The sequence below is a fragment of the Lutra lutra genome, chromosome 6, assembly GCF_902655055.1.
Source record: "Lutra lutra chromosome 6, mLutLut1.2, whole genome shotgun sequence".
NCBI classification, from domain to species: Eukaryota; Metazoa; Chordata; class Mammalia; order Carnivora; family Mustelidae; genus Lutra; species Lutra lutra.
Window position 1 is genome coordinate 29,958,097 of NC_062283.1, and position 15,012 is coordinate 29,973,108.

Genomic DNA, 15,012 nt, shown 5'->3' on the forward strand with positions numbered 1-15,012 from the left:
GCCCCGCAGACCTCCGCGATTGGCCGAGAACGAAAAAGGCGGGGCTGGATGAAGCGTTATAAGTGCAGAGCCGCCCCGCCGCCGACAAACAGCAAAGCGGCCAAGAGGCTCCAGGCTCTCCGGCGGCGCCGCTAGCGCAACTTTCGCGGCGTTATTGAGGCCCGCTCGTGCCTTCGCGAGTTTGCAGCTTTTGAGAAGACCGAGTTCCTCGTCGCGGATCCCGACCGCTTTTCCCAAAGCCTGAACGTGAGCGCGGGGCAAGGAAGAGAGCAGGGCAGCGGCATGGCGAAAACCTCGGCCATCGGCATCGACCTGGGCACCACCTACTCCTGCGTGGGGGTGTTCCAGCACGGCAAGGTGGAGATCATCGCCAACGACCAGGGCAACCGCACCACCCCCAGCTACGTGGCCTTCACCGACACGGAGCGTCTCATCGGGGATGCGGCCAAGAACCAGGTGGCGCTGAACCCACAGAACACCGTGTTCGACGCGAAGCGGCTGATCGGCCGCAAGTTCGGCGACCCGGTGGTGCAGTCGGACATGAAGCACTGGCCCTTCCAGGTGATCAGCGATGGCGATAAGCCCAAGGTGCAGGTGAGCTACAAGGGCGAGACCAAGGCGTTCTATCCCGAGGAGATCTCGTCCATGGTGCTGACCAAGATGAAGGAGATCGCCGAGGCGTACCTGGGCTACCCGGTGACCAACGCGGTGATCACCGTGCCGGCCTACTTCAACGACTCACAGCGCCAGGCCACCAAGGACGCGGGGGTGATCGCGGGGCTGAACGTGCTGAGGATCATCAACGAGCCCACGGCCGCCGCCATCGCCTACGGCCTGGACAGGACGGGCAAGGGGGAGCGCAACGTGCTCATCTTTGACCTGGGCGGCGGCACCTTCGACGTGTCCATCCTGACGATCGACGACGGCATCTTCGAGGTGAAGGCCACGGCGGGGGACACCCACCTGGGAGGGGAGGACTTTGACAACCGGCTGGTGAGCCACTTCGTGGAGGAGTTCAAGAGGAAGCACAAGAAGGACATCAGCCAGAACAAGCGAGCCGTGAGGCGGCTGCGCACCGCCTGCGAGAGGGCCAAGAGGACCCTGTCGTCCAGCACCCAGGCCAGCCTGGAGATCGACTCCCTGTTCGAGGGCATCGACTTCTACACGTCCATCACCAGGGCGCGGTTCGAGGAGCTGTGCTCGGACCTGTTCCGCAGCACGCTGGAGCCCGTGGAGAAGGCGCTGCGTGACGCCAAGCTGGACAAGGCCCAGATCCATGACCTGGTCCTGGTGGGGGGCTCCACCCGCATCCCCAAGGTGCAGAAGCTGCTGCAAGACTTCTTCAACGGGCGCGACCTCAACAAGAGCATCAACCCTGATGAGGCCGTGGCCTACGGGGCGGCGGTGCAGGCGGCCATCCTCATGGGGGACAAGTCTGAGAATGTGCAGGACCTGCTGCTGCTGGACGTGGCCCCGCTGTCGCTGGGGCTGGAGACGGCCGGGGGCGTGATGACCGCCCTGATCAAGCGCAACTCCACCATCCCCACCAAGCAGACGCAGATCTTCACCACCTACTCGGACAACCAGCCCGGCGTGCTGATCCAGGTGTACGAGGGCGAGAGGGCCATGACGCGGGACAACAACCTGCTGGGGCGCTTCGAGCTGAGCGGCATTCCTCCGGCGCCCCGGGGGGTGCCCCAGATCGAGGTGACCTTCGACATCGACGCCAACGGCATCCTGAACGTCACGGCCACGGACAAGAGCACTGGCAAGGCCAACAAGATCACCATCACCAACGACAAGGGCCGCCTGAGCAAGGAGGAGATCGAGCGCATGGTGCAGGAGGCCGAGAAGTACAAGGCTGAGGACGAGGTGCAGCGCGAGAGGGTGTCTGCCAAGAACGCCCTGGAGTCCTACGCCTTCAACATGAAGAGTGCCGTGGAGGATGAGGGTCTCAAGGGGAAGATCAGCGAGGCGGACAAGAAGAAGGTGCTGGACAAGTGCCAGGAGGTGATTTCCTGGCTGGACGCCAACACCCTGGCGGAGAAGGATGAGTTTGAGCACAAGAGGAAGGAGCTGGAGCAGGTGTGTAACCCCATCATCACTGGACTGTACCAGGGGGCGGGTGGCCCTGGGGCTGGCGGTTTTGGGGCTCAGGCCCCCAAAGGGGGCTCTGGGTCTGGCCCCACCATTGAGGAGGTGGATTAGGCCTTCTTCCTCAAATTGTTCATGTTTGTGTCGAAGACTGTTGGAATTCAGGACTCTTGCATTGCTTTACATGTCTGCGTTTCATCAGCTCTCAACTTTCCCAGTTGTTTGCCTAATTTCAACGGTCTCTTTTGGTGAATTCACATAGTTCCTTTTTTCTAGAGTCTAAATGTAGCAAGAATTTATACTGCCATCGTTTGTGCCTTTCTTTTTTGTAATATCCACACCAAACAGGCCTTTTTTTGTTTTGTTGTTTTATTTTCTGCTGAGTAAATAAACTCAAATATTTGTGTTCCCTGCTTCTGTGTTTTATTTTGCGGTTAGAGTCTGTATAGGTTGGTGTTTTGCTCTAAAACTGGTAATTTGTGTCTTAGATAAAAGTCCAGGATCTGGAGAAGTAAGTCTGTATATTGCATTGTGAGCTCTTGCTTTCAGGCAAATGGTTTGTTGGGGAGTTTTGTTTTGCTTTTTTTTTTTTTTTAAACAACTTGTATTGGGTGGGTTGGGTCTGTGGTTGTAGAAAAGGTTAAGGGTTACTGACATAGTGGCCTTGAGTTTGGCGAAGGGGTTGACCCTATGTAAGGGTGGCCTGAGAAAGGGGTATTGGGTAGGGTGTTCCCGGAGAAGCTGGCAAGAGACAGAAGGGAGAGGCAGCTACGTGGGAAGGTCCTGGCTGCCTATTTCTGTAAGTGCCCCTGGTCTGTCAGAGCCATGATGTATAATCTGGTTTCAGCATGAAGGAACAGGTGAGTCCTAAATTGGTAGTGAGGAAAAGTGAGATAAAGCACTGGGTTTCCCAGTTAGGATTAGCCACTCTGACCTCTCGTTCTCATACGTTAAAATGAAAGAGTCCGGTTTGATGCCTCGGTCTATAGTTCTCATTTGAGAGGTTACTGAGATAGAAGTGTCACATTTCTGACAGTGGTTATTTATGTTTTAAGTGCCCAGTGAGTATCCAGAAGGAACTGTCACTGAGTTGGCGTCCCAGCAGAAGGACCTAATATATCAGTGCTCTTACGTACCAGGCACTGTTTGGGGGCCTTTTATGTGTTACGAATCCTCATTCTACCACACTGAGAGGTGGTGCATAACTTGCACAGGTGAACACGTGGGAAGACTTAGCTAAAATTACCTAAGTGGTTAAAAAAAATTTCAGTTCAGCAAAGGTGTTAAACCTAGATTCCAACTCTGGTTTACTCCGTTTTTGCCAGACTGTCCCAAGTTCACAGTGATTTTGGTTTGTTTGTTTTGGTGTTTGTTTGTTTGTTTTTAACCATGCCTGGTTCTGGGTTGGTTCTAACTTGGGTTTCATAATCATTACCCCTTTGCCTTTGCTTTATGGAATCCCAAACAATTATATCAGATAAACACTGGGACTGATAACAAAGGCTTAGTATTTGTTAACTTAGAAGGGGAGAGGTCTACTACAGGTTTTCTTCCCATGCATTAACTTCCCTTTGAGATACTGCATATCCTAGCTGCTAGCATTCTAGAAATAATCCCCTTCACAACCTCCTTGTTGAGAAAAACGCCGCTGCAATCCTCAAGGCTTGGGAAGGAAACCCCTTTAAGAATCGGTTGCATCTGGGGGTTACAAAGTTGTTTGGGAACAAGATAGAGATGGTGGTTGCAGATCATTGTGGATATACTTGGTATCCCTGTTAAATCCACTTTGTTATTTTTTAATTTTTGTAAACTCTACACCCAATGTGGGGCTCGAACTTGAGTCCCTGAGATCAAGTTGCATGCTCTTTAGGCTGAGTCATTCAGGTGCCCCTGAGTTGTGCACTTTAAGGTGGTTTTTATGTTATGTGAATTTCACTTCAACAACAAAAACTTTTTTTTTAAGATTTTATTTATTTATTTGACAGACAGCGATCATAAGTAGGCAGAGGCAGGCAGAGAAGAGGAAGCAGGCTCCCTGCTGAGCAGACGGCCTATGGGGGGGGGGGGGGCTTGATCCCAGCACTCTGGGATCATGACCTGAGCCGAAGGCAGAAGCTTTAACCCACTGAGCCACCCAGGCGCCCCACAACAAAAACAATTTTTTAAAAATAGTCTCGCTCGGGGCACCTGGCTGGCTCAGTGGGTTAAAGCTTCTGCCTTTGGCTCAGGTCATGATCCCAGGGTCCTAGGATCGAGCCCGGAATCCGGCTGTCTGTTGGGCAGGGAGCCTGCTTCCCCCCACCCCACCACCCCCCCGCCTGCCTCTCTGCCTACTTGTGATCTCTGTCAAATAAATAAATAAAATCTTAAAAAAAAAAAAAAAGTCTCACTCAATATTCCATAGAAGCATTTTCTGAGTTTGTTTTCTTCAGAGCCCACCAAACCTTTTAGTAAATAAATAGTCACTTCTAAAGAAAACCAGCAATCTAGGAATGGCCCATACATGTAGACTTTGTCCTGGAAGTATGGAAATGGAAATCTAAGAGATGCTTAGGCTTCCAGGCCAGCTTATAACCTTCAAGACAGTTGAACTGTAGGACTGTGGACTCTAGCCACAACGTAAACCAGTCTTCGTGAGGACCTGCATTTGCTATGGTACCTCCTCTCCCCCTTAGAGCTGCAGGAACATTTGTGACTCATTTGCAGATACCAGTGACTCTTCAAGCCAGCAGCCACAATGACTACTTAGGGGAGAGGTGGCAGAGGAAGGTGGATGGAAAAGGGTGGAGATTGGGAAGGACCTACCAAACACCTTTGATCAGAGTGTTTAGAAAAATCTCTAGAAATAACCCTGGCGAAAATAAGTTCCTATGGCCCAATTAGTCAAGTTATTGAATGGGTGCTTTATTAAGAAATCAATATAAGAAGTTATAGCCTGTATACACCTGCACCGGCGACTGAAATAATCACTTTGTAAGGTCAAAGGAGACAGGCTGATGAAACTGTAGACTTTTTTTTTTTTTTTAAGATTTTATTCATTTGTCAGTGCACAAGCAGCAGGCAGAGGGAGAAGTAGACTCCCCTCTGAGGAAGGAGCCTGACAGGGGACTCTATTCTAGGGTCCTGGGATCATGACCTAATCTGAAGGCAGACACTTAAGAGGCTGAGCCAGCCCCGCATCCCAAAATTGTAGATTTATTTATTATTTTTTTTTATTTTTCCAAAATTGTAGATTTAAAGTAAAGAGAATGCAGTGCCATCCCTGGAGAAAGTGATGTCTTGGGTAACAGAAGAAATTTTGGGGGTAGGGGGAGGTACATGGAAGAAAAATGACTGTGGGTGAGGAAAGGATTTTTTTTTTTAAGATTTTATTTATTTATTTGACAGAGATCACAAGCAGGCAGAGAGAGAGATACGAGTAAGCAGACTCCCCACTGAGCAGAGAGCCTGATGATGCGGGGCTAGATCCTAGGACACCAGGATCATGACCTGAGCCAAAGGCAGAGGCTTTAACCCACTGAGCCACCCAGGCGCCCCGAGGAAAGGACTTTCTAAGTCAAATATTTTCCTTAATTCCTTTCCAATCCAACCTATCTCCCTATGCCAGCCCTCAGAAGGCAAGTGGTATGGTAATGCAACTGTTTGAACCCAAGATACTGCCTTGTTAGCAACATATATACTTACTGTTATTTCTGCTGTTTAAGAGGACTGTCATCAAAAACTAAAAAGGTAATCAAAACAATTTTATAAATATAAAAGAAGTGGGCAGGGACATGGACTTTCGGTTAAAAGAGGAGATGGGGTTATTTCAGGTGAGGGGGCGATCCTCATGGTAGGGATAAGAAATGACAACTGTCCTCAACCTTCACCCTAACTGAAAACCCTAAATCCGTCCCCGTGGGTCACCTCTTGAGAATCCGCTGCATTGGAACAGGGCAACGCCACGAGCCCCGCCCCCCTTCCCTAGCATCGCTCCCAGAAAGTCTAAGGGCTTGGACCGCGGAGCGAATTCCGGAGGCCGGGGTGAAGCCGCCCCGCCCGCCGCGTCCCGACAGTCCCTGTCGCGCCCAACTAAGGATGGAAGGATGGGGGGCGGGGAGCGTGCAACGGAGTCCAGAAGATGAGAATCACTTCCCAGGGCCTTTGACCTTTTTTTACCGCTCCCAACGTCCCCACGGGGCGAGGGAGCGACAGGCGGCGGTGAGGCGGCGGCAGAGTGAGGGCAGCAGGGACCTCTCCGCCGCGCGTTCCCGCCTGGCTCGGTGCGCGCTCGCTTAGGGCTCTGGGGACCTCCTACTCTGGCGTCTGGCCATCCGATTCCCCTCCCCGCTTAGTTGTAGGAGTTACAAGACTTTCCAGTGCTTTCGTCGCATAAATTACCTAGTGTGAGAGAAACTGTGAAGATCTTGCCTTTTTTTGCTCTTTTCATCCCGTCTTGAAAAAGTCACAAATACCTGGTAGCGGCCAGGCAATCCCGCGGCCACCCCGCCGCTAGGTCCCAGCGGCGGCCTTCGCGCTCTGCACCCGCCCTTATCCTGTCCGTATCCCGGGGCCCGGCGCCCTCAGGAGCTTTTTGGAGTTTTCTGGGTTTGGGGGTGGGGACTGACTTGTAAGAACGTGCTTCAACAAGCTGCCCCGTCCAAGGTCCCCAACACCTCTTCCAACACCCCAACACCCCAACCCCGCCCTAAAACATCAAGCTTAGTCATGGCTCTATGTTTAATTTCCAGAAGATTCTGTGAACTATGTTCCAGCTTAGCCATAGTAACAGGGCTCCCCCCCTTCCCCGCACCCCGCTTTCCCCTTTCGGACCGAACATTCTCTTCTGAAAGGAGGGGGAGGCGGGGCTGGGAGATCTGGAAGGGTGGGAAAGGTGGGGGAGGGGGGTGATATGAATCAGAAGTGGCAGCCTGGAAGGGAGTCCCAGCTGGTCATATACCCCGTGGTTCCCCTAATGCGCACAGAGCCCTGACATTCACTTCACTCCCTTCTGTGGCCATTTGTTTTCCTCTCTGTAGAGAATGAAGGATAGGATGCATATGCCAGCCTTGAGAGGAGTCCAAAATAGGGAGTATGAGGACATGTAGGCTCAATCATCAGTTCTAAAATTAGCCTTCAGGGTGACCAAACTAAGCCACTGAACTCTGATCTTTTGTGTTCGTCTTTAAAAAGGAAAAGGTTTGACTAAATAGCCTCTGCCTAAAAATCTTAAGATAGTTTCTCTAGTAAACTGAAAGTAATACCATTGTCCAGGCAGTAGTCCCCAATCTTGTAAGCACCTGGAGAAGATTGAGAGGTCAGACCCTAGAGTGTGGGATCCCAACAAAGACAGGAGAAAGGGAGCAAACTTTTGAGTACTGCTCTGTCCCAGGCACAGAACTAAGGCCTGAGAAGCATTATCCTATTAATTCCTGATGCTACCATCCTATTAGATGGATATTGTTAATTCTGTGTTAGAGATACAGAGACTTGTGTTAGTTAACTTACAAGTACTGCATGGTGAAGAAGGAGGAGGAGGACAAGGAGGTAGAGTCAGATGCAAACGCAGGTTTTCCCAAAAGCTTCTGGAAATCTGTAGCACTCCACAGTCACAGCAGCTGTTGCCACTGACTTGTTAAAAATGCCTGGCTCTGGGTTTCATATCAGTTATCTCTTTTGCTTTTTCCTAACTAACGTTAGAATTGTACTATCTTTAAAACTAAAAGAACGGAAGAGAAAAGTACTGTTGGAGAAACTGCAGGAAAAAGGAGAGAAGAAAAAGAATGTGGCAGCTTCAGGGTCATGAAGGCTCACTTCCTCCACTCTAACTGCACTGCAAAGTTCTTGGCTCTCTCTTTTGTTCCCCACTCTTAAATAAGTACCTGACAGTCCCACCAGTTTGGGGAACCTAAGACTTGATTCTTTAAAATGCCAAATCCTAGGGCGCCTGGGTGGCTCAGTGGGTTGAGCCACTGCCTTCGGCTCAGGTCATGATCTCAGGGTCCTGGGATCGAGTCCCGCATCGGGCTCTCTGCTCAGCAAGGAGCCTGCTTCCCTCCCTCTCTCTCTCTCTGCCTGCCTCTCTGTCTACTTGTGATCTCTCTCTGTCAAATAAACAAATAAAATCTTTAAAAAATAAAAATAAAATAAAAAAATAAAATGCCAAATCCTATAAAAACAATTGCAAAATTAGCCAAAATAAAATTCTGGAAAGCTCTTGGGGTTCTTACAGTCATCTTACACAGCAGTTAAACCTGCAACTGGGTTTCTTTTTGCCTTGGGAGGCATCTAGCATAAAAGACAAAATTCAGGAGACCCTCTCCTTGTCAGGAAATGGGAAAAGAATATAGATGTTTGGGTTTCCAGAACAGTCTACACAGAGAGATTTGACTCAAAACGTAAGTCAGCTATAAGGGGTAGCTGATGATTCATGGAAAACAGTATTTCTAGTGGATCTTTTTCTGCTATACCCACAGTAACAAGATTTGAGGTCCTGTCACCATGTCTACCTGCCAGGCAGTGGGTACAGTGATGCCCTTTCTTCCAGCCAAAAAAGTATTCTAAATTGCAGATCTGAAGAGAAGGAAAGAGTAATTCCAGAACTGCCTCTAGTAGCAGCTAATGGCAAGGAAGATTCCAGAGGGAGGAGGAGGTGAGGTTAAGGGTCCCTAGAAGTGTTGACACATTGGGCAGCTAAAACAGAAGATTGGGGAGTCGCCAGAGATTGCATAAAGAAATGGAAAATTCCTTAAGTTTGACCAGTTTGACTAGATTAGGAGGTGACTCATTAGGGAGCTACATCTGAATGTAAAAAAAAAAAAAGTTATCACTTGCCTGCACGAACATACACGGGATTGTGAAAGCAATTCTAGCCGAGCAAAATGTTCAGAAGATTCCTTCCCTTCATCAAAAACTGCCTTCTCATATAAAAGCAAATATACAAAAAACTGCCTTCTCCCACTGTATTTACTGTGTTCAACCATGTGTATACAGCAATGAGCCTATTTTTGATGGGTTGTGAACCGGACGCTATTACTTTAATGTCCCTTAGATTTTTTTTTTTTAAGATTTTATTTATTTATTTGACAGACAGAGATCACAAGTAGGCAGAGAGGCAGGCAGAGAGAGAGGAAGGGAAGCAGGCTCCCTGCTGAGCAGAGAGCCCGATGCGGGACTCGATCCCAGGACCCTGAGATCATGACCTGAGCCGAAGGCAGCGGCTTAACCCACTGAGCCACCCAGGCGCCCAATGTCCCTTAGATTTTTATATCAGGCACCGAACAAATGGTTTTCCATGCCTGCAAAGGATTTAAAAAGTGTGTGTGTGGGGGAGGGGGGGCGAATGATAAAATGTGTTTGTATTCAAAGCAGGAGGGAGGATAACGTGCAGGAAGTTGGAATCTAGGATAAAAAACTAAGTGGTTGCACTAAATGCATGACAAATAAATTTTAAAGGAGCTGGAAGTAGAACCTGGGTCGGATTAACCCCTCCCACCTACCAGCATAAGGATTCCGGAACATTCTGTTTAAAAGGGACCACCTGCACCCACTGTGGCTTATGACGCTGCTAAGGAGGACAGAACATCCCCACCCTTCCCCCGCCGGCTCCCCAGCCTCTGTATTACATTTTAAAAGGACGGACAGCCTAAGGGCGACAGGGAGAGTGCATAAGACTGAGTTCAGGGTTCTGAACCAGGAATTAACAGGGGGAAAAGTGGGAAAGGGGTGGCCCAGACCCACAGGCTGGGAAGAACAGGGAAACGGAAAAGCCCCAAAGGCCTTAAAGACAGCTGTAGTCCTATGGAAAGTTTTTTTCTTCCTCTGGCTTGAGCCCAACCTAGGCAAATGGGTTCACCGATCCAGCCCTGCCTTTCCCTCACCCCGCCCTTGACCCAGCCTGCCCCTTCTAGGGCGATGGGGACGTTCTTCCGTTTAAGAACCACCCGTTTCATTGATTTTCTTTCAAAAAATTCAAATTCCCCATCCCCAGATATTCCATCCATGTAGGTTAAAGATGATGTCAAAACTATATTGTATTATATTTCCTTCTCTTCCGCTTTAAATCGAAGGTGGGAAAAACTCCGCGGAGAGCCAAGGCAATCCTCAGCTCACAGGCCTTTGTATCCATCCATTAGCCGGCCTAAACGCGGACCCGGCCGTCATCACTGCAGTCCAATCGGAGTCTCTTTGACCCCCAGATACCCCACCCACTTCGAGAAACTCGGGAACTTTCTGTATTTGGGGTATACCCGGGACCCCTGTAGCCCATCATCCTATCTTAAGCCATCAAACTAGTTTAAACGCCACGAGCCTCTCACCGCCCTACAATTACCACCCCAGTGCTAGTCCTTCCGGTCAATTATAATACCAGGGGACAGCATCGCCAGCGGGTAACGGAGACTGGATGGGCAGAATCAACAACAGCCCAACCCCAGCGCCTCTCCTCCCTCCCCTTACGACTCGGGTCCCTTCCCAAGAATCCCAGAAGAGTCTGGAGAGTTCTGGGAGGGGCGGCGCCCGGGACGCCGATTGGTCCCAGGAAGCCTGGAGGCGGGACGCGAGGCGAAACCCCTGGAATATTCCCGACCCGGCAGCCCCGCAGACCTCCGCGATTGGCCGAGAACGAAAAAGGCGGGGCTGGATGAAGCGTTATAAGTGCAGAGCCGCCCCGCCGCCGACAAACAGCAAAGCGGCCAAGAGGCTCCAGGCTCTCCGGCGGCGCCGCTAGCGCAACTTTCGCGGCGTTATTGAGGCCCGCTCGTGCCTTCGCGAGTTTGCAGCTTTTGAGAAGACCGAGTTCCTCGTCGCGGATCCCGACCGCTTTTCCCAAAGCCTGAACGTGAGCGCGGGGCAAGGAAGAGAGCAGGGCAGCGGCATGGCGAAAACCTCGGCCATCGGCATCGACCTGGGCACCACCTACTCCTGCGTGGGGGTGTTCCAGCACGGCAAGGTGGAGATCATCGCCAACGACCAGGGCAACCGCACCACCCCCAGCTACGTGGCCTTCACCGACACGGAGCGTCTCATCGGGGATGCGGCCAAGAACCAGGTGGCGCTGAACCCACAGAACACCGTGTTCGACGCGAAGCGGCTGATCGGCCGCAAGTTCGGCGACCCGGTGGTGCAGTCGGACATGAAGCACTGGCCCTTCCAGGTGATCAGCGATGGCGATAAGCCCAAGGTGCAGGTGAGCTACAAGGGCGAGACCAAGGCGTTCTATCCCGAGGAGATCTCGTCCATGGTGCTGACCAAGATGAAGGAGATCGCCGAGGCGTACCTGGGCTACCCGGTGACCAACGCGGTGATCACCGTGCCGGCCTACTTCAACGACTCACAGCGCCAGGCCACCAAGGACGCGGGGGTGATCGCGGGGCTGAACGTGCTGAGGATCATCAACGAGCCCACGGCCGCCGCCATCGCCTACGGCCTGGACAGGACGGGCAAGGGGGAGCGCAACGTGCTCATCTTTGACCTGGGCGGCGGCACCTTCGACGTGTCCATCCTGACGATCGACGACGGCATCTTCGAGGTGAAGGCCACGGCGGGGGACACCCACCTGGGAGGGGAGGACTTTGACAACCGGCTGGTGAGCCACTTCGTGGAGGAGTTCAAGAGGAAGCACAAGAAGGACATCAGCCAGAACAAGCGAGCCGTGAGGCGGCTGCGCACCGCCTGCGAGAGGGCCAAGAGGACCCTGTCGTCCAGCACCCAGGCCAGCCTGGAGATCGACTCCCTGTTCGAGGGCATCGACTTCTACACGTCCATCACCAGGGCGCGGTTCGAGGAGCTGTGCTCGGACCTGTTCCGCAGCACGCTGGAGCCCGTGGAGAAGGCGCTGTGTGACGCCAAGCTGGACAAGGCCCAGATCCATGACCTGGTCCTGGTGGGGGGCTCCACCCGCATCCCCAAGGTGCAGAAGCTGCTGCAAGACTTCTTCAACGGGCGCGACCTCAACAAGAGCATCAACCCTGATGAGGCCGTGGCCTACGGGGCGGCGGTGCAGGCGGCCATCCTCATGGGGGACAAGTCTGAGAATGTGCAGGACCTGCTGCTGCTGGACGTGGCCCCGCTGTCGCTGGGGCTGGAGACGGCCGGGGGCGTGATGACCGCCCTGATCAAGCGCAACTCCACCATCCCCACCAAGCAGACGCAGATCTTCACCACCTACTCGGACAACCAGCCCGGCGTGCTGATCCAGGTGTACGAGGGCGAGAGGGCCATGACGCGGGACAACAACCTGCTGGGGCGCTTCGAGCTGAGCGGCATTCCTCCGGCGCCCCGGGGGGTGCCCCAGATCGAGGTGACCTTCGACATCGACGCCAACGGCATCCTGAACGTCACGGCCACGGACAAGAGCACTGGCAAGGCCAACAAGATCACCATCACCAACGACAAGGGCCGCCTGAGCAAGGAGGAGATCGAGCGCATGGTGCAGGAGGCCGAGAAGTACAAGGCTGAGGACGAGGTGCAGCGCGAGAGGGTGTCTGCCAAGAACGCCCTGGAGTCCTACGCCTTCAACATGAAGAGTGCCGTGGAGGATGAGGGTCTCAAGGGGAAGATCAGCGAGGCGGACAAGAAGAAGGTGCTGGACAAGTGCCAGGAGGTGATTTCCTGGCTGGACGCCAACACCCTGGCGGAGAAGGATGAGTTTGAGCACAAGAGGAAGGAGCTGGAGCAGGTGTGTAACCCCATCATCACTGGACTGTACCAGGGGGCGGGTGGCCCTGGGGCTGGCGGTTTTGGGGCTCAGGCCCCCAAAGGGGGCTCTGGGTCTGGCCCCACCATTGAGGAGGTGGATTAGGGTCCTTAACCTTCATTGCTCCCTGTTTCTTTTCAAGTTGGAAGTGACCTGGGGACCTTGCTGTTGCACTGGGTTTTGTTCTACCTTCCATTTTCTACTATTTTAGTTCATTCTAAAGTAAGGTTGTTACCTGATAGTATTTGTCTTTATTATTTCTTTTTAGTATACCAGTGTGTTTGGTAGAATTTTTTGCATTTAAAGTAACTGGTACTGTAAGTCTTCTTTTTTTTTTTTTTTTTTTTTTGTAATATGAGTAAATACTGCCACCCTCTGTCCAATTTTGCTATGTAAACACCAGAAGTCTTGGAATGTCATTTTAGGTTCGTATGGTTGTTTTTTATAATTTGTATACTTCATGATGAAAAATAAAATGTTAAAAAATATGAGTCTATTTTTATTTGAGGTGGGAATAATGGGCTCTTGGAATATCTGAATTGCATAGATCGGTGAAATGGACAGTACTTCTGAAGAGATATGCACTCTGAGGAGCTATGATTTGGCTACTTATGTTGGGACTTAATTGTAGGTTGCAAATGACGTCTGGGCTAGAAAATTCTAGGTGCCCATTTCCCTGGATGCACCTTTTTTAGGGGAAAAGAGGGGATGGAGGCTGCAAAAAAATGGTTTGAGGGATAAGTTATTGTGGGTTTACAGGCAGTATTGAGAGGGGTTCGTGGCTCCTTATTTGTTTGCTCTTAATGTGTGCAGAGCCCTTAATTTGTCCCTTCTGAGCTATGAGTCTTCTGGTCTATTATTTAGGTTATGAGTGATAATTGGGGGTGTGTAAAGCAGCAAAAAGGAGATGCAGATACAGTGGTTTACTTTGTAAATCCCAGTTCGGTGACCAAGTGCAAATTATTAGCCTTAGTTTTGGTTGTCTCACTTTAAAAAAAAAGAAATTTGTCTGAATGCCTCACTTTTAAAGTTCTACATCATTTTGAGCAGAAGTGTGGGATAGATAAGCAGTATCTTCAGCCGTGGTCAGTTTGCTGCAGTTATCCCAGCAAGGGCACAGAGGGGGAGAGTCTGAGGGTTTCAGGGGCATGAAAATGAAGCAGGTTCTTTGCTTCACCCCAATAATCTTAAGTAATTCTCATCTCCCCTCCTAATTAGGTATTTTATTTTTATTTATTTATTTATTTATTTTTTCTTTTTAAGATTTTATTTATTTATTTGACAGACAGAGATCACAAGTAGGCAGAGAGGCAGGCAGAGAGAGAGAGGAGGAAGCAGGCTCCCTGCTGAGCAGAGAGCCCAATGCGGGGCTCGATCCCAGGTCCCTGAGATCACGACCTGAGCCAAAGGCAGAGGCTTTAACCCACTGAGCCACTCAGGCGCCCCTAATTAGGTATTTTAAAGTTTTTTTCATAGATTAGCATGTGGAAGTGGTCACTTCAACTACATCCAGGGTAAAATTAGCAACAAATGTTTTTTTCACACTGCCTCGACTCTGTTGATACTGGGTCCTATCTGGTTCTAAGTGACGGTTTTACCCCAGTTCTAATGATCAGTCACCTCCTTTTCCTTTTAGGGAGAGTCTCAAAACCATAGGAACTTAAAGTAACATCTAATTTAATTATGAAGGAGGAGCTGGGAAGATCAAGGAAATGGGCTTTCTTCTTCCTGCCCTAGCAGTTAGATTAAAGGTCCTTAGCATTTTCCTTAGCCTGGTAGAACCCCAACCTCCTGCCTTCCCAAAACTGGGGCTATAAAGAACAACTCCAAAATAAAAACAAATTAAAGTTCAGTTTCTGTGTTTTGTTGAAACTTCACCCTGTGGGGGAAAAAATCCAATGTTTTTAGGAATGACAAAGTAGAGAAAGCCCTCCTTGACAGCTTGTAAAGGAAAGGGAATATAGTAAGCTCTTTTGGTTCCTGGACCAAGTCTCAAAGGCCTGCTTGACTCACAAAATAAGTGAACTATATACTACTATAGCCTCCTACCATAGGCCTTAGAAAGTACAGTTACATTGCTGCGGCAGCAGGAATTGCAGGCTTTCTTATCTTCCCCACCTCCCCACCACCCCACCACCCCTACCCCGCCCACCCCCTGCCTGCTAGAGGGAATAGATACGTGCAAGCTCTGGAGACCTGTTTCTCCAACGTGGTGGTGTATTAAAATCATCAGGGGAGGCTAA

The 15,012-nt window shown here is 50.7% G+C and overlaps 1 protein-coding gene across 1 annotated transcript; it reads left to right on the forward strand.

Moving 5' to 3' along the window:
• Positions 1-77: 77 nt before the first annotated feature.
• LOC125102166 (heat shock 70 kDa protein 1) lies at positions 78-13,260 on the forward strand. Its single transcript, XM_047732983.1, has 2 exons — positions 78-2,199; positions 12,866-13,260. Exons 1-2 carry the CDS (start codon positions 283-285, stop codon positions 12,872-12,874), a joined length of 1,926 nt encoding a protein of 641 aa, XP_047588939.1. The 5' UTR covers positions 78-282; the 3' UTR covers positions 12,875-13,260.
• The last annotated feature ends 1,752 nt before the right edge of the window (positions 13,261-15,012 follow it).

Excerpts from the sequence above, each read along its gene's own strand:
- LOC125102166 (XM_047732983.1), top strand. The coding sequence starts at position 283 with ATGGCGAAAACCTCGGCCATCGGCATCGACCTGGGCACCACCTACTCC.